We start from the raw sequence: 22,859 nt of genomic DNA, 5'->3' as shown, positions 1-22,859 counted from the left end.
CTACCACTGTGACATTTTTTTGTGCAAAACATTGATGACAGTGATACTCCTTGCTGCCTGTTGAGTATTGATAACCAAACAACTGTGCATGCCTGTTACTGTCTACAGATAGTCCTTGGTTAAAGATGACTCGTTCAGTGACCATTCAATGTTATGATGGTGCTAAAACAGTGTCGATTACAACTAGTCTTGAAGTTCTTGGTTGTCCAGCATCCCTATGGTCACGATTGCAATCTTTTCAATCCTGCAGCATCTGGCAGTTATGTAATCACAATTAGTGACCTTCCCCACCAGCTGAGTCCAGTTTAGGACTTTATACATATCCATATATGACTAAAACTCTTATATCTGTTTGATAATTTGTAATCTTCAATTTTGGCAAAACAATGCATCATAGAGCAACAAGTTTTGGATTGAAAGGGCTAACTTACAGAATGCAACCAAAATCTAGGACCCTTTGCTCCCATAGGATTGAAAATTGTTAAAGTTAATCATGGTCACTTCAACACCACAACTTCTGACTACACTTCCCTGAAACCCATAGGTTGCTTGATACAAATCAGCCGGTGGCAGGACCCAACAGCCAAGTGTTTTGGAATAGAGGCTGAAATTTGAAATCTCTTAACAGCAGTGGCTGGTTTGGGGAAGAAACAAGGGAATATTTCAGATGTCTCCTGATAAAATAGAGTTGATTGGGAGGCACTGATGGTTCCTTCCTGGTTTGTCCCCCTTGGGGACAAACGAGAATGGGGAATAGAAGTGCAGTTTTCCCCATGGTTCACTACTCTGTTCCGCCCACCTGCCTCCCCCCCAAGTGGCAGGGATCACCTCGGATCATCTAAGGTGGAGGAGGACACAACTTCACTGGCTCTCCTGAGGGTGGTGAAAGGAGAGGAAATGGTACAAGCCTACCTTATATCCAGAAAGAAAAATGTCTCAATGGGTCATGGGCTCTCTAGTTTGGACTTTAAAACTCTAGGTGACCACTGGATGGCAGAAAAAGTTTCTATATTTTCTATCATCTTGCAATGATTTGGATATTTGCAGCCCAGATAAGGTGGTAATATTTTATGCAATACTTACTGCATTTGTTAGCCTAACTCACCTCACAGGGTTGTCGTTGTGGAGAAAATAGAAGGAGAGGAAATATATTAGATCACAGACTTGAGTTATTAATAAAAAGTAGTAGGCAAGATAAAACAATCTTCTTAAAAACATTTATTTTTAAATATTGACTCAATACACTTGCTGACTTCACTGAGCTCATCGACCCGGCCAACTCGCTGCAGGATAAGTTACACAAAGAAACAGTGGAATAATAAGCGTTAAAGAAAGGATGCAAAATAAGGGACACAATGAAATATAAATGACAAAATGCTAATTAAATTAGAATAGTTCTTAAATTATTTTAAATACTTAAAAGTGAATCGTTGAATTGTCCCGCAGCGAGTTCGCCGTGGGGAGTTGGCCTCACCAAGTTGTCCCATCATCCGCCCCCAGATGGGTGACATAAACCTCTTAAGAAAACAGCTGCCGCTCGTAATGAAACCGCGATCTGCCCCAGTAAAGGCCTGCATTTATAGCGCAGGCTCTAAAATCACACGTTTCACGGCCGACTTCTGGACCAGTAAATTCAAGGCTAGAAGCTCCTCGCGAAGGCAAAGCTCGAGCCCTCCGCAGACAAGAAAAGAAAAAAAAAAACGATCCGGCGCCTGCATTGCCATCCCCGGGCCTGCAGGTGGCGCCAGGCCTGAAGCGGGTGGTGGTGGTGGTGGTGCGGGTTGCCTGGCGCGTGGGAGGAGAGGGCGAAGCGGTCTGTAGCCCAGCCCATCCGTGGCCGGTGATGGCGGCGGTGCTGTCCCCGCGGGTGTGCGACAGCGACCCAGCCACGCCCGGAGCCCAGTCTTTAAAGGTGAGGCGAAGCGCAGGTAGAGCTTGGGGAAGTTATCTCCTTTCCGGCCTCGTTAAGTCTTCTCGGTACTCCTTTCCTTCCGTCGGTGCCTGTCATCCGATGCTCCCGGCGGCTTAACGCCATTTTCCTCCCTTCCCGAAGGGCGCCGGTCGGCTAAGCCGTTCGTTTCTCGGTGGAGGGCGGCGGCGAGACCCCTCGCGGGCTGGGATTTTAATCTTTCCGTGAAGAGGAGGAGCCTCCCGGGAAGGTCTCTGGCGGCTCCGCCTCATCGCCTGCTGGGACGGGGGCATCTCCCGGATGGTTTCTTCCCTGGCGAAAAACAGCCTTGTTTTTCTCCCCCCCCCCCCCAGGCTTATCCCGGGCTGGAGGGATTGGCTCTTTCGGCTTTGAATTCTCAGTGTCCCCTCCCGCTCTTAGTATCTGCTCTCTTGAAGGCACCTGGAGGTCAAACCGGGTTTTGTTTTTTGTTTTTTGCCACCAGGTTTTATACGCTGTTTGTTGTTGTTGTTGTTGGATTTCCTTGGATCCTCCCCCACTTAACTCTCCTTTTTGAAGGACTGAACAGAAGTCGAAGAATTTTAGCACATCCAAAGTTAAAGGAAGTTCACTTAAAGCAGTGTTTCTCAACCTTGGCAATTTATCTATCTATCTATCTATCTATCTATCTATCTATCTATCTATCTATCTATCTATCTATCTATTATCTATCTATCTATTTATTATCTATCTATCTATCTATCTATCTATCTATCTATCTATCTAATCTATCTAATCTATCTATCTATCTATCTATCTATCTATCTATCTATCTATCTATCTATCTATCTATCAAATTTCTATACCGCCCTACTCCCGAAGGACTCCGGGCGGTGAACAGCCAAGATAAAATACAGATAATACAAATATTAAAAATCCCTTAAAATTATTAAATATTTTGGCCGAAACACAGATTAAAACACCCAATTTATAAAATCACGAATTAAAAAATTTAAAAGAGGAGAGTTAGGCCAGGCCAGCCTGCTGAAATAGAAAAGTTTTGAGAGCACGGCGAAACGTGTGCAGGTCTGGGATCCTCCATATCTCTGGGGGGAGCTTGTTCCAGATGGTAGGTGCCCCCACAGAGGAGGCTCTCCCCCTGGGGGCCGCCAGTCGACACTGTTTGGCCGACAGCACCCTGAGGAGCCCCTCTCTATGGGAGCGTACTGGTCGGTGAGAGGCTATTGGTAGCAGAAGGCGGTCTCGTAAATACCCCGGTCCGATGCCATGGAGCGCTCTAAAGGTGGTAACCAAAACCTTGAAGCGCACCCGGAAGACCACCGGGAGCCAGTGCAGCTCACGCAGGAGGGGGGGTCACATGGGAGCGCCACGTCGCTGGCTGGGAAATTCTGGGAGTTGAAGTCCACTCATCTTCAAGTTGCCAAGGTTGAGAAACACTAACTTAAAAGGAAATAAAGAACATAGATGCTAAGCTGAACAACTCGCCATAAAAAGCGGGGCACCTGGGTTGAAGGAGTGGTGTTTTTTGTTTTTTTAAAAGAAGTCGGTATCACTTTAGACTCTGGGGAGCTTGATTTTCTTTTTTCTTCTTCTTGAGGGTTGAATCCAGTGGTGAAATCCATTTTTTTTTTACTACCGGTTCTATAGGAGTGACTTGGTGGGCGTGGCAGGGGAAGGATACTGCAAAATCTCCATTCCCACCCCACTCCAGGGGAAGGATGCTGCAAAATATTAGAGCCGAGGTGGCGCAGTGGTTAGAGTGTAGTACTGCAGCTACTTCAGCTGACTGCTAGTTCAGCAGATCAGCGGATTAAATCTCACGGGCTCAAGGTTGACTCAGCCTTCCATCCTCCCGAGGTGGGTAAAACGACCCAGATTGTTGGAGGCAATATGCTATTTAGTATACTGTCTTTGGTGTAAGCCGCCCAGAGTCCTCAGAGAGTGGGCGGCATAGAAATATGAATAATAATAAAATAATAATAAAAAATCCCCATTCCCTCTCCACTCGGGGGCCAGCCAGAGGTGGTAAATACCAGTTCTCGGAACTACTCAAAATTTTTGCTACGGGTTCTCCGAACTGCTCAATATTTCCGCTTCTCCAGAACCTGCTGGATTTCACCCCTGGTTGAATCGCAAGAATGTAGATCTTTGAGGTCGATCAAAAGAGAGTTTGCTTTGCGCTGTGTTTTCCCCCCTGAAAAATGCAGAAGGCCCACTTAATCTAAGAAAAAAGAGAATCCTGCGGTACATTTATAGCCTGATTATGGGGATGGGGCTTTTGATGGCTAGCCAAATTGCTACCTCCTGGCTTCCCATTTCTTTAGTGTAATGCTGAGAAAGGTATTGTAGCTAGCAATCATTTGCCCTACAGAATATTAAGGTCCCATGCTGATTGATATAATAAGAAAATAATGCTGTCATCCCCTACCTGGCCATCTGCATTCAAGCATCAAACATGTTTATTAAGAAGTAAGTTACATTGATTTCAGAGTTTCCAAGTTTACATTGCTTTTACGGTGATGGTATTATTTTATTTTTTTAAAGTGTGATTCTTAAGTATGTGTGAGCCAAGAACTGTACAGGTAGTCCTCAACTTACAACAGTTCATTTAGTGACTGTTCAAAGTTACAGCGGCACTGAAAGAAGTGACTTGTGACTTTTTCACACAATTGTTGCAGCATCCCCATGATCAGGGGTGGGCAACTGTGGCCCTTTTACAACCTGTGGACTTCAACTCCCAGAACTCCTGAGCCAGCTTGGCTGTCTCAGGAATTCTGGAAGTTAAGTCCACAGGTTGTAAAAGGGCCACAGTTGCCCACCCCTGCCCATGATCATGTGATCAAAATTCAGATCCTTGCCAACCGGTTTGTATTTATGATGGTTGCAGTGTCCTGGCTCACGTGACCCCTTTTGCGACCTTCTGACAAGTCAATGGGGAAGCCAAATTAACTTTACAGCTATATTGCTAACAATTGCAGTGATTCACTTAACAACTATGGCAAGAAAGATTGTAAAATGGGGCAAAACTCTCTTAACAACTGCCTCACTTAGCAATAGAAATTTTGGGCTCAATTGTGGTTGTAAATTGAAGGTTACCTGTACCCAATTCCAACATGCTGTATGTAGTATTATCAGATATTCTAGAGTACGGTATCTATACCTATTAGCTTTGTTGATTTCCCTATAGATATCATTGTCCTGTGCAACTCCTTGACTTATTTTTTAATTAAATGGATAAAGAGCAGTGAAAATTCCCAGAATGAGGTATAGATGTTCACAGTTTCTTTAAGGTTTTCAAATCCAAATACTTCATATTCTTGATAAGTGTGTTCTTGGTCTTGGTATTTTGTGCTCAACACTTGACATTATGGTATCCTTTCAGGATGACATAGAAGAAAATTCAAATGATAGCAGCCAACCATGTAAAAGACGCCGCATGGGCTCAGGAGACAGCTCACGAAGTTGTGAGACTTCAAGTCAAGATCTTAGGTATTGCCATTTTTTAAAAGTTTTGATATATTATTGTTTTTTCAACAAAAATAAATGTATGGTCTTTGTTGTCTTATTTACTAGGGTATACAGAAACCTCATGAATTAGAACTCTGAAATGTGCTACCAATATATAAAGATAGCCAGCAGAAGAATTTGGAAAGAGGAGATTGATACTTCTTGATAGTTCAAAATGGGGAACAGACAGCATATTTTAGAGTAATTAAATCATCCTTATGTTGGGGAAAATAGGAGGAAGGTGTATTGTGTATATTCACCACTTTGAGTTACCTGCAAAGTAATAAAGGCGAAATATCTAATAATAAATGTGTCACTAGTTTTCCACTCGAGTGAGCTCCAAAGTTATTAAAAATATAGATGTATAAAAGTGTTACTACAGACAGAGCACATGGCACTGAATGTGGGTTCTGTTTGGACTGTGGAGTTAAATCCTCATAATTTTAATAATTTGATTTTCTGTGTTTAGTTTTAGTTATTTTCCAGCTGAAAATCTGATAGAATACAAATGGCCACCCGATGAAACTGGAGAATATTATATGCTTCAAGAACAAGTTAGTGAATACTTGGGGGTAACCTCCTTTAAGCGAAAATATCCAGGTATTCATGTTACACATACTTACCTGAAATGTTAAAATTTACACACAGTGCAGGCAGGCTTGTTCACGTGTCTTAAAAGTGCTTCCAAACGTATAGATGATCAAATGTCTTGGTAGTTTATTACTTTTGTTTGGAAATGCTTATAGGTGGGCCTCTTATATGTGCCCATTGACTGCTATCTCCATAAGCTTTGGAACCCTTTCTGACATTTCACAGATTTGAATTAAATGGCTGCAAATCTGTTACATCTGATTAAAACAAGCCATTAGCACTGAAACAGATAATGTTGAAATAGTGTAGAGTTTCATATCTGTTCTGTGCTGAGAGTTTAGCATATGTTTGGAAGTTATGTGTTTTGTGATATGGATAATGTACGAGTCAATTTTATGTTTCAGAGAAAATGCAGTCAGTGTTAAACCCCTCAGATTTATGCTATTGTTTCTTTAATTCTTTGAAATTATCCCTGATCTGAAATTGGAGCTTTCTTGCAACTCATTCTTATATACATGGATTTGCCTTTGTGCTTTAGTTTGTGGAGAAGAGCATCAGGACAAACAGCATTGTTTTATTTATTTTGACACAAAATGTTTCTCAGATTTGGCAGTTGCAATAAGTATGCTATTTCTGGCACTAATTTTTGGAGTATGGTGTTCCAATCTTAAGTGATCTTTAAAAGCTAAATAGAGTTGGACCTGGTTAGGACTTCATCCTTCCAAAAGGAAAAGCAAGAATTGTAAGCTAGACTGGGAAGTTAAAAAAGAACTTGGAAAAAGGCACATCAAACAACTTCTGTATTGTAGTCAGGAAAACTATATACCTACATAGATATATTTATACAGTATATTTATGAAGAACTAAGCTCAATTCAAATGAAACATTATCCTTTTCCCACAGAAGCAGCATTAGCTTTTTAATTCAAGTTTTTGATGGAAATGCAATTTTAATATTACATATTTTGAAGAAATTGCAAAAATCCTTTATGCTTTCTTACTATTTTTCCCATTGTTTTCTTGGAGATTTAGAAAGACGAGATCTTTCTCACAAAGAGAAACTTTACCTCAGAGAACTAAATGTCATTACGGAAACACAGTGTACTTTAGGTAAGGACAAAAGAAAGGCATATCTGTTTTATCTACCTTCATATCTATTCATTATATTTATATAACACCACCCCCACCCCTCCCAATATCAGAATAAGTGACTCTGGGCAATGGTATGCAAGTATGTATATAATTTTGGAGGTTATTCTAATAAAATTGTGAAGATTTGAAAAGTATCCTTCAAAAGATTGTTAAATTTAGTTTGTTCTATGATTTAGAGAAAATGCAATTTTCTAAGCTCACTAAGAAAATTAGTGAGGGAATTAGAGCTCACTAAACTCTAATTCCTAGAATATCATGTGTTTGCTAAGATATTTAGCATGTTATAAGATAGAAATGGGTTGGGAGGAGTTGGAAAAGATTCAATTTAGAAATGTCTCTCAACTTAATTCTTACATTGCATGTTGAATTTAATTTCTTGAGTTGACATGCAGTTGCCTATTATATTGTGTCTTATTGATTTGAAAACTTTAGGTTGTTATAAGCCTCTATAAAGGCTAAACATAAAAGCAAAGATTTGAATTTTTTTTTTTTACAAAATCATTTAATTGTTTTTTATATACTTTAGGTCTAACTGCCTTGCGAAGTGATGAAGTAATTGATCTGATGATTAAAGAATACCCTGCCAAACATGCAGAGTACTCGGTTATACTTCAAGAGAAAGAACGTCAACGAATAACTGACCACTATAAAGAGTATTCTGTAAGTAACTCTTTATGATGAATGATTTTACAAATACAGAGCAATATAAATACAGGATATCAAATTTCTACAGCTTTTGTAAGCTAATGGAAATTAATTGTTTCAGCAATTGCAGCAGCAGAATACCCAAAAAGTTGAAGCAAGTAAAGTTCCAGAATATATTAAGAAAGCTGCCAAGAAAGCTGCAGAATTCAACAGCAACTTAAACCGTGAACGAATGGAAGAAAGACGGGCCTACTTTGATTTACAAACACATGTAAGATACTTGCATTTTCTTGTTTCAGTTGCTGTAAGCATAGGCTTGCTTGTAATCTGGTTTCCTGAGAAATCTATGGTAATGACAGAATACAAAGAAAAAATGTAAACAGTGCAAACATTGCATACACACTAAAGGAACAAGTAACACTAGGAACAACTAGTAAAGTTGAATTGTGTTATTTATGAATATCTACCCTGTATTGTGGATGCAAAGTAACATTGGGTTTGATATTTGTGCAACGGTGAAAATTAATTTTCTTGGGGCAGGAGAATGCAGGGCTGTAGAAATCTTAAAAACTGCTTCGCTTTGACAAATGTTTGAGCAAACACCATTCCATCAAAACTGCTATGCTAAACCATGTGACCTCCTTGCTTCTAATTGCAAAGCAAGCATCTTGTTTTGCTTTGTTCTGCTTTACAGTCTCAGTTCAGAGTTAATTTGTAAGATTTTATTTAGGGAGTGAAACAGCTTTTTTCAAATCAAATATACTACTCTCTAGACTACTAGTGTTTTTCCCATTTATGTACAATAATGAAATATTGTTCTCAGATTAGAATCATTGTGAACTCGCAGATTATGGTCTGCTTTCAGCCTGATTGCTAGGTTTCCTTATTTCTGTATAGTTTCATTCCCAATCCAGTTGTTCATCTTTTGCTTTCAAATGAGATGAAATTAACTGTTATGATGCAGGTTGCTAATGCATTTTTAACTATGATTATAGTTTTAGTGTTTTATTTTGTAAGCAGCTATGACAAGATTAAAAAAAAAATACATTTAAACATAGAAGCTCATAAAAATACCACATTCTATTAATATATGGTTCTGAATTGTTTATATGAGGGGGATATGTCACAATCTCTTTTCTTTCGCCTTCAAGCAAAATGTAATGTTACAAAATTATTATTTTGATTGCCTCCTTTTGGTATGATTATTTTTATAGCTTGATAGACAAAAATTACTATCCATACTTGTCAACCAGAAATTTTAGATATACGGTAGGATAGAATTTTACATTTATTAACTATATATTGTCCTATATGACACCATGTGCATTTGCTATATTATTTGATCCAGAAAATAAATGTAGACATCTGTGTTACAGATACTTTTGAATATACAGTTTTAAATCATATTTGAGGCATAATAGGATCATTCAAACGTGTACCTTAAGTTACATGATGTATTGTTAAAGGATGTATGTATGGCAAATCCATGGATGTGATATGTAAGAAATATTTCTTGATTATTTAGAAAAGCTAATTCATTCAGAAATATGGGCAATGAGCTTCTTATTTTTGTATTAACAATGCAGATTATCCAGGTGCCTCAAGGAAAATATAAAATCTTACCTACAGAAAGGACAAAAGTTAGTCCTTATCCAGTGGCTCTCATACCAGGCCAGTTTCAGGAGTACTATAAAAGGTACTAGAAATTTGCTGTGATTAAGCTAATGATTTTTCTAAAAATGTAGTTTGTAATATTCTGTGAAGATTTCTGCATGCATGGATCATATTACCTATTATGGGCTGGATGCTAGTTCAATTATAACATTCGATTCTTAAAGACTTGATTAATTTATGTATTGTATATACATATAACATATACCCACATATATGTATTAACATCCTTTATGCACTTCTTTCTAGTATATGGTTAAAATTTTGTAAATGACTGCTAAAATACTAAATTTGGTTTTCTTTTTCTGTATTGCCTCATCTCTTTCAATTTGAAATGCAACTTTGAAACTTTTTACTTAACTTTAGATACTCTCCAGATGAACTTCGATATTTGCCACTAAATACAGCTCTTTATGAGCCCCCCTTAGATCCAGATCTGCTTGCACTGGATAGTGATGGAGATTCAGATGATGCAGAAGAGCGAGCAGATGAAAAGCGGAAAATCAAAGGCAATTCGGTAAACCAAAATGTGTGTGCGCCAGATATATTTTTTAATATCAGCAATGAATGCTCGGTTTTCTGTGGTTTGGTCTATTTTATACAGCAGTTTATTGGATTTTTAAATTACATTTTAGATCCTATTATACTTTTTATGGAGTTTATCATAATGTTTTCTAAATATTTATTTGTATATGCTGGGCAGAATCATTGGACTTTGTCAGAATATACTAAGAATATATATCAATACACTAAACTAATGAGGTTTAGAATGTGTTATTTTGCGTTTGCTCTAGAATGTGTTATTTTGTCTTTGCTTGTCCCATATAAAGAAGCAAAAAATCGTTTTTTTGCATGTTACAGGACAACTCATCTGGCAATGTGTCTGAAGGTGAATGCGCAGCAGAAAACCAGGAAGAACCTTTGCAGGGAAAACAAAAAACAAGAGAGAGAAATTCTACTCCAAGAAAAGAGGGTTCCAAACGATCTGTATCCAAATCGGTTCCTGGGTACAAGGTAGAAGAAAAAAGCCCCTGACTCAGCTTCTTTACTGATCAGCTTCTCTCCCTGAAATATTTAACTTTGTTTTTCAAAATATGGAACGTCTGCTTACTATACTTGCCTAGCTGCTCTCTTGTTGTGCATTCCTGTTTGCTTCCTTACTTCCTGTTGCTTTATTTTACTTGGGGCCTTACTGTTTGTTACCCTGGCTGTGGAGTGGCTTCTATTTTCTGTACCTAAATGGTTCCTGAGCAATTGCAGCATGAGATCTCATTATTAAGATGGGTTTTCTCCCTCCTTTTGCCAGGGTGGAGGAAAATTGCTTTGTTTTCCGGGCTTCAAAAGGTTGATAGTTGCATATCAAATATAACATTGTGTTTTAGTTTAAAATAGCTTGCTGACCAGTATGACTGGAGTAGCACTGTAAAATGTAGCTAGAATATTGTACATATATATTTATATTTTCTTAACTTTTTCCAGATGAAAAGTATGTAATCTGTTTATAATATAATTTGGTGTTGGCAATCTTAAAACAATTCCCCTTGTGTATGTGTAGGAAGTTGGGAGGATGAGCTTTGGCTTGAGTAGCGTTTGCTTTTTAGGAAGAAATATTCAGAAATAATGAAACCCTCACTGTTAGATCCAGTGAAGTTCATAAGTTGGCCTTGGACTAGGTTCTTTTCCCTATTGCTCTCCTCATTTTATGAAGAATACCAGAATGAGAAGATAGATAAACTTATTTGAATGAAGGTTGTGCTAACCTTGTAGAATAGAACCGTGCTACAGGCCATCATTTCGCAGTTTAAAAAATAGTTGGGGACAGAAGGTTTGGAGAGATGGTGGACTCCAAGTAAGATATTCTGGTATAGTTTTGGTTTTGTACTTCTAAACAAATGACATAGAGGAAGTGGTTTAAGCTTACTAGGACTTAAAGAGTTATATTTTAAACAGTGATCATTATATAACATCTTTTAAGTATCAGTATTACTGGTGAATTTCAGTTTCGAATTAACTGATATTTTAGATTGAAATTTATATTGATGATAAAGAAAATAAGTTGGAAGCTATTTGTTTACCAATAAAATTTGCTTACCAGTAAATTTTGCTTACACAGAATAAGGCATATGTTTATATGTTTGAAGGGTTGTAAGAAAGAAAGTTAAGGAAATAGTCCTGTGATCCAAAAAGTGATTAGGTAGTTTGAAGCCTGAGAAGTTACATAGTGCAAGTAACATGATTTTGAAATATTATAAACCATTTCCAACTACGTAACTTATATATTGAATGTATTACAGAATCATACAAAGTACAAGACTCCAATCACTTTTCAGTTAGTGTTGAGTAGCTTTCTTTGGGGGGGGAAAAAAGATTCCAAATACAATTTAACTGCATAAATGCATGATTTCAGACACTCGTGCAAAAATATTACCGTAAATGCTAGGAACCATTTCTTTTAAGGAGAAGTTTTTAAAAATGATACAGAAAATGTTTAATTTTTTGTAGACATGTCTATTTTTACATAACAGCCTTGCAAAATGTTTTATTTCATTGCAGCTTCAAGTGTGTGCTAGTAATTTATATGATTAACTTATGAAATCCAAAGATGAAGCTTAGGAAGGCATTATAAAATTTTGAACTTGAGGTATTATGTGAGAAAAATCCATGCATACAGCAATGCCTGGCTAGTTTCTTGTGAAGGCACTGTAACAAAAACCAATATACAAATTTTTGATTGCTAAAGGTAGTTTTATTTTTTTATACATATTCTTCAAAATTTAGGCTTAAAAATGAATCCAAATGGTTACTAGTCACTGGTTCAAATCCATCCATATATAGTTGATCTATGGAGAAGGACTGGGAATTTTTTAAAGTCAATCTTAATGAGGTTAGAATATGAGAATTATCAGATGCATTTTGGTCCCCCCCCCCAAAAAACAGACTGATTAGAAAATAAAACAGTGCATTTTTTTCACTTTTCTATAAGAGCTAGTTTTAAATATCTAATACAATGTGTGTTATGGAATTAATATGATATGAACACCTTTAACAGTTATTGACTGCATTTGATACATCATGTGCCTAAATAAGCCTACAAATGGGGATTTAATTATTCCCAGGAACCATTAATAGTTACAATGATTTTATTGCATAGTGTTCACCACATATATTAGATTATTTCTCTATTTACATTTTAAAACTAAAATTTAACTGTAAGAGCTTTTAGGAAAGCTTAATACATATATTGCAAGTATTACACATGGATTTCTTATATTTACTTTTTTTCCAAACAGGCAGATTGATTTTTATTAATTTGTTAAACCATCTGTCTTTTTTAAATGGGGGCATCATTCTTATTACCCTTCCTCAATAATTATTGTTCTAAAAGATGAAGGACTGATGATTATAATTGTCATGGCAGTATTCTCAGAGTAAGGGAGAGATCCATGTCTGCATATTTCAGTAAAAAATAGAAGATTGAAGTACAAGTCTGTTAACTGATTATCCTACTTTTTCTTTGTATTCCATAACTCTCTGGTTTACATTAATTTGCTTAGAAAAGAAGAAAGGCTTGTTTCCAGGCAGTGTAATTTCTAGAAATACAACATGCTTATGTATTTGAGGATAAACTACAGATTCCATTGGTGTGGTTCAGACATATCATTTCATATTCAATACTCAAAGCACAAAGCTTTATTGAAGTATGAAGATGGAACATGTTCTTCTGTTTACTGCTTCTCTTGCTTCAGAGTAGCTTTCTCTGTCCACTCTTTGCTTCTCCAGCTTTGGAGAAGACTCCTTGGTTTACTCAAGTCAGTTTATTGAAAACAAAAAACTTGGCTGAACAAGTCCTGAAGTCACTGAAGCCAAGACTTTATTTAGAACTGACAAGTGAATAAGATTTTGGCCTGTATGCAGGATTGCAGTTTTAATCTAAAATGAATTTTTGAAGCAGTAGGATTGAAAATCTTACTATTCTTTTGCTTGTTAACTTGAAGAGGACCAGAACGTTACTAAATCAGGCAGGCAATGTTTTCCAGTGATCCCCCAATGTCATTTTAATTTCTTTTTAGAATCGTTCCTAAATATGAATAGACTTTCCTTTTTCTTCATTTCTATAGGAGAGGCATCCATTTTGGGATGTTCTTTTAAATTGGTATGTTGTGACTATTTTATTCCTAGATTTATAGAATTGAGATTTGGGGAAAGAATTATTGTTAAATGCCTCTTTGCTGGTGCAGGTACTTAGACTGCACAGAAATATTAACTGCACTTAACTCAGTACAGGTATAGCAACGGAAAGGTAGTTTTGCATTGGGTGATTGAGAGGCAGCTTGCTGCTACATACTGTAGCAGTAGGTATGCATACAATAAAAGAAATAGCAAGTGTATTTTCTAATTGTTAACTTGATATAGTTTAAAACACAATGAACTTTATAGAATGTAGCAGTACAAAAGGTGAATGCTGCAGAATTGGGTTTATTCTTTTCTTTGGGAGGAGCAGGGTATAAAAAGGTATGCAAGTAGGATTAGAATAGCAAATAAAAATATATGTCTGTTTCCACCATGGTTATTTATTATTTTGTAGAGATATTTGTGAATGTTAGACTCCTTTATCATTTCATTATATTTATGTATAAAACAGGTGGACTATGATTTTTTTAAAAAAAATAAATAAGCAAAAATATTGAATGCCTCTGTCATCTTTTTAAAAAGAGCTATTTATAAATGCCTTGTGGGTGTTTAAACAAAACTGTGGAGGCCGAGCATACTTCATAAATAATTTCTGAAATTAGGCTAATACATAATAAACACATACTAACTCCTTCAGATTTTATATTTATTTAGTTAATAGTTGCAATTTTCTAGAACTAAAGTTATTTTTAATCAGAATAATTCAAATTTACTCTGCTTCTTTCTGCATTATTAAAGTATTCCTGATAGATGTGTATAGCAGAGTGATGCCTGCACACACTTTTCATTCTTTCATCAATAAATGTTTTCGTTCTTACTTTGATACACCTTTTTTCTGTTAAGAGCAAAACTGTTGTTACAATTATTACCTTGTAATTTGTAGCCATTTAGGTAAAGTAAGCAACTATCCACCCATGTTTCCATGTTGTCAATATAATATGAGAAGAAATTGGTATCAGTTAGAGGTTGTGTTGGATTCATTTAGTGTCTCTTCTTGCAGGAAATGTACTGTTATAGCATGAACAATAGTGATTATTTAAGGCCTAACTCAGCTTTAAAAAGTGGTCTAGAATCTCCTCACCAGCATTGTTTCCTTCATGTTCTGATTCATCAATGTCAAACTTAAAACATTGGTGCCCTCTTCCTCAATATCACATAAAGGCAGGACCTGTTGTCCTTGAACATAAATGCAGGGAAAACAAAAATGTGCAAACTATATCCAAGGAATAAGATTAAAATTTGTCACATTAAAATATATAAATTACTGCACCAATTTAGTTTTGTTTATAGCATTATAGAGTTTAATAATTTGTGGCTTTTTACAAATTCAGATATTTAAAGGGGAAAGTAATCATTAGGGTAGCATACATGTGGTTCCAGCTACATAGTTCAAATGTTATACAAATTAAATGTATATTGTTTTCTGTTTTATATTAAAGTTTTATATGGAAATGTATCTAAATTCGAAAGAAAAATTCTTCAAATAATTTCACCAATCTGTTTGATAATTTTAGCAATTCTTATTATTGTAACAATTCAAACAAATTGAGAGTTACATATTTAAGGTTAGGGAGGCAATTTATTGAAAGGTAATTTACAAAATGCTTTCATTACAAGCCACATTAAAATGATATATTAAGTATCTGGAGTACTTTTGATTATCCAATGTTACTTGATCAAAGGAACTTATATTTTTCTCCCTCCAATATTAATCTCAAATCTACACTTTAGAATTCCCCAAAGATGTCGATCAGGTGGTGGTGGTGGCAAGAGGGTTTTGGAATTGAAATGACATGATACATTATTTTCAAATGATAGTAGTTCTCTTACATGCAGAAAAAGCACTTGTTGACATGAATGGTATAATATTATGCTTAGAGAAGATACTTGAAATTCTAATAATGTTATTACTAAGAGACACTCCTTATAATTTTCACATTTTGTCAGGCACAGAGTAAAACAATTTGTTTGTACAAATTGAAGATATAGGTTGTTTAGGATGACAGAGTATAATGGATGCAATCCATGGAACAAATGTAGATGTATAAAATTTGTTTTCTGTGCAGATGTAAAAATTGCTTGCAATTGATAGTTGTTGGTCCTTATTCTCACAAAGTACCAATTTCAGCTTGTTTGCTTACATCTACATAAAATTTTATTTTGTTTACTGATGAAATAAACAGGTTTTAATCAGCCTGTGCATTAGACAAAAATATATTTAGAATTTTCAATATATAATTTCAATACTATACTGCATGGAGAGTTAAAATGATTAGCTTAAATCTACATTTGAAGAATTATGTGTTAGTGATTTCATACACATTCATCTTACATAAAGAGATTAAAAATTCAATTATCCTTTTAAAAATTCATTGATTTGATTAGTTGTGATTTATTATACATTATTATATTTCAATTTGCATGTGTTTAAAAGTCTCTATTCCAGTGTTTTTCATATAATCAATACCTATCAATTTTTAATCATATCCTGTGTTCTACACCACCCAGAAGGTTTGTTAATTTATAGAAATTTAAATAACACACATTTTTTTTGAAAAAAAAAACCTGTATCAATTCTTCCGGAATGAATTTATAGCCCTCTTCTACCCTTCCAGCCAAAGGTCATTCCAAATGCTATATGTGGAATTTGTCTGAAGGGTAAGGAGTCCAACAAGAAAGGGAAGTCTGAAGCACTTATAAACTGCTCCCAATGTGAAAACAGTGGTAAGTAACAAATCTGCTTTAAATGTGTCTATATATTTAAATTGAAACAAAAATAACAATCAAACTACATTTTTTGCAGTTACTAAAGTTTAATTAGCACATTTGATTCACTGATTTAAAGTAAATTTTATAAAATAAAATCATTTTAGTCTTGTCAGGATCCTTCATATAACCATTCTAGTAATGATACTGGTTTTGATCTAGGACATCCTTCCTGTTTGGATATGTCTGCAGAGCTTGTTGCAATAATTAAGACCTATCCTTGGCAATGTATGGAGTGTAAAACATGCATTATATGCGGGCAGCCTCACCATGAGGAAGAAATGATGTTCTGTGATGTGTGTGATCGTGGCTATCATACATTTTGTGTGGGGCTTGGTGCTATCCCTTCAGGTAATTATATCAATTACACTTGTTCAGAGGCTGAACTAAAATTCAAGATTTGGATTGCTTTTTTCTTTTGAAAAGATTGTACATCTATTATGTGAAGTGAATCTTGTGTTAACTATCCATTCTACTGACATTCTGAGTAGCTAAATCTTTTATTACTTTATGCTTACAGCATCTTTATTTAGGGCATATTTAGTTTATTTAGGGGAGTGAATATGAATGTATTATCTTAAATATGAGTACATTCATTACTGGAATATGACTATTGAGTCAATTTAGTGTAGTGTCTTTTTTAATAGGAGGGGCATAAAATCCTAAAGTTACAAATGTAATTTTATAACAAACATATGCTACATACTCATTAATATCCTCACTTCCCACATATAGCTGCAGTAGCCTTTTTAGACTACTTGGCAATTGGTCATCTTTTAATTGACAGCTCTAATTTTGTAGGTCGCTGGATTTGTGACTGTTGTGAAAGACAACCCCCAATTCCCAGGGGCAGAGGAAGAAGAGGGAAGAGCAGCAAAGAAGGATAACTGCATATTAACTTCACAAAAACTAGTGCTAAACTTGGTGCTACTCTATTTACCACTGTACAAGAAAAAACACCACTCAAAAACAGTTTCACCAAATAAAACTTTTTAATTTTAACATGGTGAGGAAGGTTATTCAGTATCTTTTGTTGCATTAAAGACACAGGTGAACATATCTGTATTCTGTATTTTTATAATTTGTCTTATAGATTCTGTTCTGCATAATAATCATTTTTATAAAAAACAATTGCAGAGTAATTACTTTTGTCCTCCATCCTATTCAAGGAAAATATTAAATTCAAGAATATTAGTAGAGTAACAATTCTCTCTAAATCACAAAACATTTCACTAAGTATACAGATTTCTTGCATAATCAATTAGCATCTTATTTGTTTGAATATGATGCTATGATTGTGAAATTAAAGACTGTATTGTAGGAACCAAGCTTAATTTAATTCAAATGAACTCAAGTCAAGTGAATTCTTGAATAATTCTCATTTCTTTCCATCTACAAGGAGTCTGACCATTCCAGCTGTCTAGATAGCTGTTACATACTTTGGAACAAAAACGCAGAATTGTCATTCTACTAATTTCTTATTGATACTCTTCTAATCTTTTATTTCTTCTGTATGCTAAGACCAGAAAATGAGTACGAATGCATGCCAAGATCTTAAGAGAGCAAGTCAGTTTTGGAAACATACTAGTGTTCCATACAGTGATAAGTGATTTAGTTTCTAGTGTAATGCAATGCATGGTTTGCTAAACAGTTTCTTGAAATTAATGTAGATATGGCAAAAATTTCAACTCCCAGTTCTTTTTCTCCCTTATTCCTTTCCTGATAGTGCAATATTAGTTTTTTCTAGTATTTTTCCTCTTCAAGGCATTTATTCAGAACATATTGTATTCATTTTCAAAACATTTCAGCTTCTACCTTTCCAGTGATCTCATAGAACTTGGAGGAATTCTGGAACAAGGAAGCTCAGGTATTGTTCCCTGAAGCTGCTAGTACGATGGTACTTCCTAGTAGGTGATAACTATGAATCTATAATTACATGATTTTTAAGTAGATATAGATGGGCTTGCACTGTGGAAAATGATTTGAAATTAGTGGGCTAAAACTTCTAACATCAACATTTCATGTTTGAAATCTTCATGCTTGCTTATAAGTAATTCTGTATTCAGGTTGCTTCAATTTAAAACAGATTTTAGTGGTGGTTGGAAAAGCAGATGAAGTCTTTTCCAGAATTCATTCTTCAAATCTTTCTCATGTAAGTGTGTGTGTGTGTGTGTGTATAACATTATTTGTGAATATATTAACAAATGTGATGAAATACTGAGCATGAGTTCATATTTCTACAATTTTGAAGTTTTATTGAAAATCACAGTGAATTGTAGCATCCATTAGTATTCACCCTGATCAGTTAAGAGAAAACCATACAAATACTGTGCCTGCTACAATATAGCACTGGGAAAAGTTTACATTATAAAAATAATTATGGCTTTATTTTCCGATCCACAGCTTAAAACAGCATTCAATCATTTGTACAGATTGCTCACACCCAAAGCTATAAAACTAAAAGAGAATTTCAAGTATTAATTTTAGTATTCCAATCAATATAGTCCAAAAGACAGATTCCTCATCTTGATACTCATCTTCTGTTGAATGAAATTTCTTCTGGTTCATTTTCACTTCTTCTGGATTGTATGAGCCACCACCAAATGGAGATTCTACAACTGTTTGATCATAGTACACTTTCATTTCAAATTCACTTTCCAAATGAGAGGGATGACCATAAATTCCAATTCCCACTGGGCGACGAAAGTGTGCTGGCACATAAACCACATCTTGACCACAAGTTACAGACTGTAATTCATAATCGTCAAAACTGGGATGAAGAGTTACATCAGATATATACAAGTCTGCATCACCTTTTAAACTCTGCATCTGAAGCACTATTTTCCCTTCATGATTTAGTCTCAAGTAGCTGTAATTTCCAGCACCAATCTGACCTTGAACTACATGCAGGAGAATCCATTCTTCAGGTACATCCCCATCCTCATTAAAAGCACTTGTTATAAGAAGTCCTTGAAAAGTAAACAGTATTACTAGTATCCTCTTGTAGTAAGGGGCCATCACACCTGTGTTGGATATAAAATAAACCTGTGACTGAAGTAACCTCCAGATACCATGTTCTATCACTCTTGTAAAACAGCAACAAAAAAAACTAATAGTTTAAACAAACTATTAATATTGAATAAATATAGAAAGGTTATCCCCCTTGAAAATCGGTCAGATACTCTTCTGAAAAAGTTTATACACTGAGATGTCAGGACCAAGTTGATACCACAGATCGAAAGCATTGTCATTAATATTTTAGTAGTAAATGTGACCTTTGATAGAAGTAGGCTATTTTGCATGAACATGGCCTCAGAAATAAGCATCTGTGATTTATTTAAATTTCAACAAGAGCATGTAGATTTGTTTTTCTGTAGAACAGTTTTTTTCTCCTTTAAATAATTACACAGCGGTTCTATACCACTATAGGAATATATGAAAATTAGGACTATTCCATACATTACCTGTCATGCTTCAAATATAATTTTATGAACACACTAAACATAGATTGGATCTTAAGCATACACAGAGGCAGCATGTTTTCATAGGAATATCACAGTGACTGCATATCTTAACCTATCTTAATCTATAGATTCTGAAGGCAGAAAGAGTCCCAGAGTCTTACAATACCCTGGAACAGCAATTCTCCCTCTGGGTCCTGAAATCGCAGGACAAGAGAGGAATACACACTGCTTTTCATCACTCAGAAGCAGGCGACTACAACCTAAAAGGTAACATTACTTCCTCATGATAATTTGCTAAGCAGGGATTTTTTGAGGGGAAGCAGGAAAATAGAGAACAGACATAAAAGTGAAACCATAGAAACGCATCCCAAGCACAGGGCACGAGATGCCACAAATAATAGGCAACTTCCTTTCTTAAGTTAAATCCTAATGGACAATCACTTAAATATAAGCCAGCAGTGTGCTGCAGCTGTCAAAAAAGCCAACACAGTTCTAGGCTGCATTAATGGGGATAGAACCAAGATCATGTGAAGTATTAATGTCACTTTATAATGCCTTGGTAAGGCCACACTTAGAATACTGCATCCAGTTCTGGTCGCCAGGATGTAAATAATATGTTGAGGCTCTAGAAAGAATGCAAAGAAGAGCAACAAAGATGATTAGGGAACTGGAGGCTAAAACATACGAAGAACGGTTGCAGGAACTGGGTATGTCTAGTTTAATGAAAAGAAGGACTAGGGGAGACATGATAGCAATGTTCCGATATCTCAGGGGCTGCCACAAAGAAGAGGGAGTCAAGCTATTCTCCAAAGCACCTGAAGAAGCAATGGGTGGAAATCAAGAAGAGAAGCAACCTAGAACTAAGGAGAAATTTCCTGACAGAACAATCAGTGGAACAACTTGCCTCCAGAAGTTGTGAATGCTCCAACACTGGAAGTTTTTAAGAAGCGATTGGACAGCCAATTTGTCTGAAATGGTATAGGGTTTCCTGCCTGAGTAGGGGGTTGGACTAGAGAGATCTCCAAGGGCCCTTCCAACTCCGTTATTCTATACTTTAAAAACCGAATTTAGCCTCAACGTAGGACGTTACCAGAGCTATAAAGTCACTCCCTTGCAGAATCGGACCCCGGTGCTTGCTCGTTTATTTATACCAAATTGAATCCACCCCCGCGAGGAGATTTGCGATCCTGACAACAGGAAAAAGAAAGAGAGAGGCAGAGAGGAGGGTGAGAGCGGTCTGAGGGGATGTCAGAGGAGGCCCACCACAGGGCAGTGGGTAAAGAAACTTAAGAAACCCGATCCGGAAGGAAATCTCCGCCTTTTCGGGAGCCACCCGCTTTCACTTCAATTCTCCCGCTTCTTCAGGGCTTCGTGAAGAGTCTGAGGGGGGGGGAGGGGGAGAAGAGTCCCGCGCGCGCACAAAGTAAACGGGATCTGTCGCTTAACGCCGCCCGAGTCTTTTAACTCTTCAGCAGCGCCCTATAGACCCGCCAGGCAAGAGGCGGGCCACTCCCCCCCAGCCTCGCGCGAGGGCTCGCGCAGCTCTCCTCGACTTTCCGCCCCCCCCCCCCGCGCGCCCCACTTTCCCTCCTTCGGCTTGCCCCGGGCCCAATTTGTCCCCTTCCCCCACCCCACTCCCCTCAACTCACCCTATCGCGGAGCCACTTCGCTTGTTTTCCTAGCCACCATCGAGGAGGCCGCCAGAATCTTTTGACAGAACGGCAATCTATCTCACTACGAGACTACTCTGTAGCTTCGCGAGATTTCGACTCGAGCTTGCTCTACTGATTTTTGTTCTGCGAAGCCAAAAAAAAAAAAAAAAGGCGGAGCGATGACTGGGAGGGATTATTCGGAAAAAAATGGTCTCGTTCTATCACCGTAGCAACAGAAAACAGGTCGTGAGCCGAGGCTGAAGAGCGGTCAACCATTGGCTGAAAGGAATTTTGCGGGTGGTGCTGGTGGAATATTGCCAGCAGCCATTGGCTGCTTCTTGTCGTGGTTGTTATTATTAGAAAAGTTTGAAATACATACATGCTGTTGGAAGAAACATCCTTCTGGGTTCTGCTCCAAGTGGGGAAACAGACACTGGAAACATGGAGACTGCTTGGAAAGATGGTTTAATGGTGGACAGGATCACATGGCTTGAGTTCCTGAACAGAAAAGGGGCAGATACAGTAAATCCTCGGGTTTTTATGCTCTCTCTGGCTCTGCATTTCTTGGGGCCACAAAAGAGTATCCTGATTGGTTGTCAGACTCCCAGGGGGTGGGGGTCTTGCTGGCTGATGCAATCTTCCCAGGTGCCATGTGGTGAGCCTCGTCTAGATGGGTCCCATTGTGTTAGTTTCTGTTGCTATTGTGTAGAGGGCTAATCCTATCTTTCGCAATTCCTACTATGGCTCTGCCTGAAGGAGGTAGATCTTTGTTATGTAGAATAGACTGGCCCAAGCCTTAATGGCCCATTGACAAAGGGTGGGGGGCAGGAAGGTGGCAGCTGCTTTGTCTGTAAAATATGCTTCTCATATTTCTGCCTTTTTCATATTTCCTAAAATTTCACTCTTCCAGGAGAGGGGTGGGTGCTAACTTCCTACAATCCCTACTCTTTTTTTTTTCAAAACGTGAGTTTTGAAACAAGTTCTTGGCAAAAGATTAAAATGGATCACATCAGGGAGGCTTAATGGGTGCTTTTAATTTTCTAATGCAAAGGGGAGGCATTGATAGAGGCAACAGAAAAGGATTCCTTCAGTGGCTTCCAAAAGCTTTCAACCATGAAGGTCTAGCAGCCAGGAAAAAATTTCTGGTAAGAATTTTACAGTATCCAATTTCTATGCCAATTAATTTCAGATTTCAAATTCTATGCCAATTAATTTAAGATTTCAAATATCACTTTCTGTGAGCTTCCAGTCAGGTTTTAAGCAAGCACATGTCCCAAAAATTTTTCACAGCCATGATTTTCCTTTAAATTTC

At 36.8% G+C, this 22,859-nt stretch overlaps 2 protein-coding genes across 5 annotated transcripts; one reads left to right on the top strand and one right to left on the bottom strand.

Annotated features, from left to right (window-relative positions):
- The first annotated feature begins 1,739 nt into the window (after window positions 1–1,739).
- PHF10 (PHD finger protein 10) lies at window positions 1,740–17,433 on the top strand. Of its 4 annotated transcripts, none has more exons than XM_034428408.3 (12): window positions 1,740–1,912; window positions 5,292–5,398; window positions 5,886–6,016; window positions 7,039–7,116; window positions 7,685–7,818; window positions 7,925–8,074; window positions 9,390–9,499; window positions 9,841–10,003; window positions 10,336–10,488; window positions 16,281–16,389; window positions 16,594–16,782; window positions 17,233–17,433. In XM_034428408.3, the coding sequence occupies exons 1-12, from the start codon at window positions 1,844–1,846 to the stop codon at window positions 17,316–17,318; spliced, it is 1,479 nt and encodes a 492-aa protein (XP_034284299.1). In that variant the 5' UTR covers window positions 1,740–1,843; the 3' UTR covers window positions 17,319–17,433. The 4 variants fall into 4 exon arrangements, with proteins under 4 accessions (XP_034284299.1, XP_034284300.1, XP_034284298.1 ...); XM_034428409.3 differs by having other exon boundaries at window positions 7,033–7,116; window positions 9,841–9,991; XM_034428407.3 differs by having other exon boundaries at window positions 1,743–1,912; window positions 7,033–7,116.
- Window positions 17,405–21,682, bottom strand: C1H6orf120 (chromosome 1 C6orf120 homolog). Its single transcript, XM_034428411.3, has 2 exons — window positions 21,545–21,682; window positions 17,405–19,454 (listed from the first exon to the last, which is right to left on the bottom strand). The coding sequence occupies exon 2, from the start codon at window positions 19,447–19,449 to the stop codon at window positions 18,889–18,891; it is 561 nt and encodes a 186-aa protein (XP_034284302.1). The 5' UTR covers window positions 19,450–19,454; window positions 21,545–21,682; the 3' UTR covers window positions 17,405–18,888.
- Between the last annotated feature and the right edge of the window lie 1,177 nt (window positions 21,683–22,859).

This window comes from Pantherophis guttatus, chromosome 1, assembly GCF_059756535.1.
Source record: "Pantherophis guttatus breed Tessera chromosome 1, ASM5975653v1, whole genome shotgun sequence".
NCBI lineage: Eukaryota > Metazoa > Chordata > Lepidosauria > Squamata > Colubridae > Pantherophis > Pantherophis guttatus.
The sequence above is the reverse complement of the archived record's forward strand: the minus strand, read 5'-3'. Positions and strand labels throughout refer to the sequence as shown.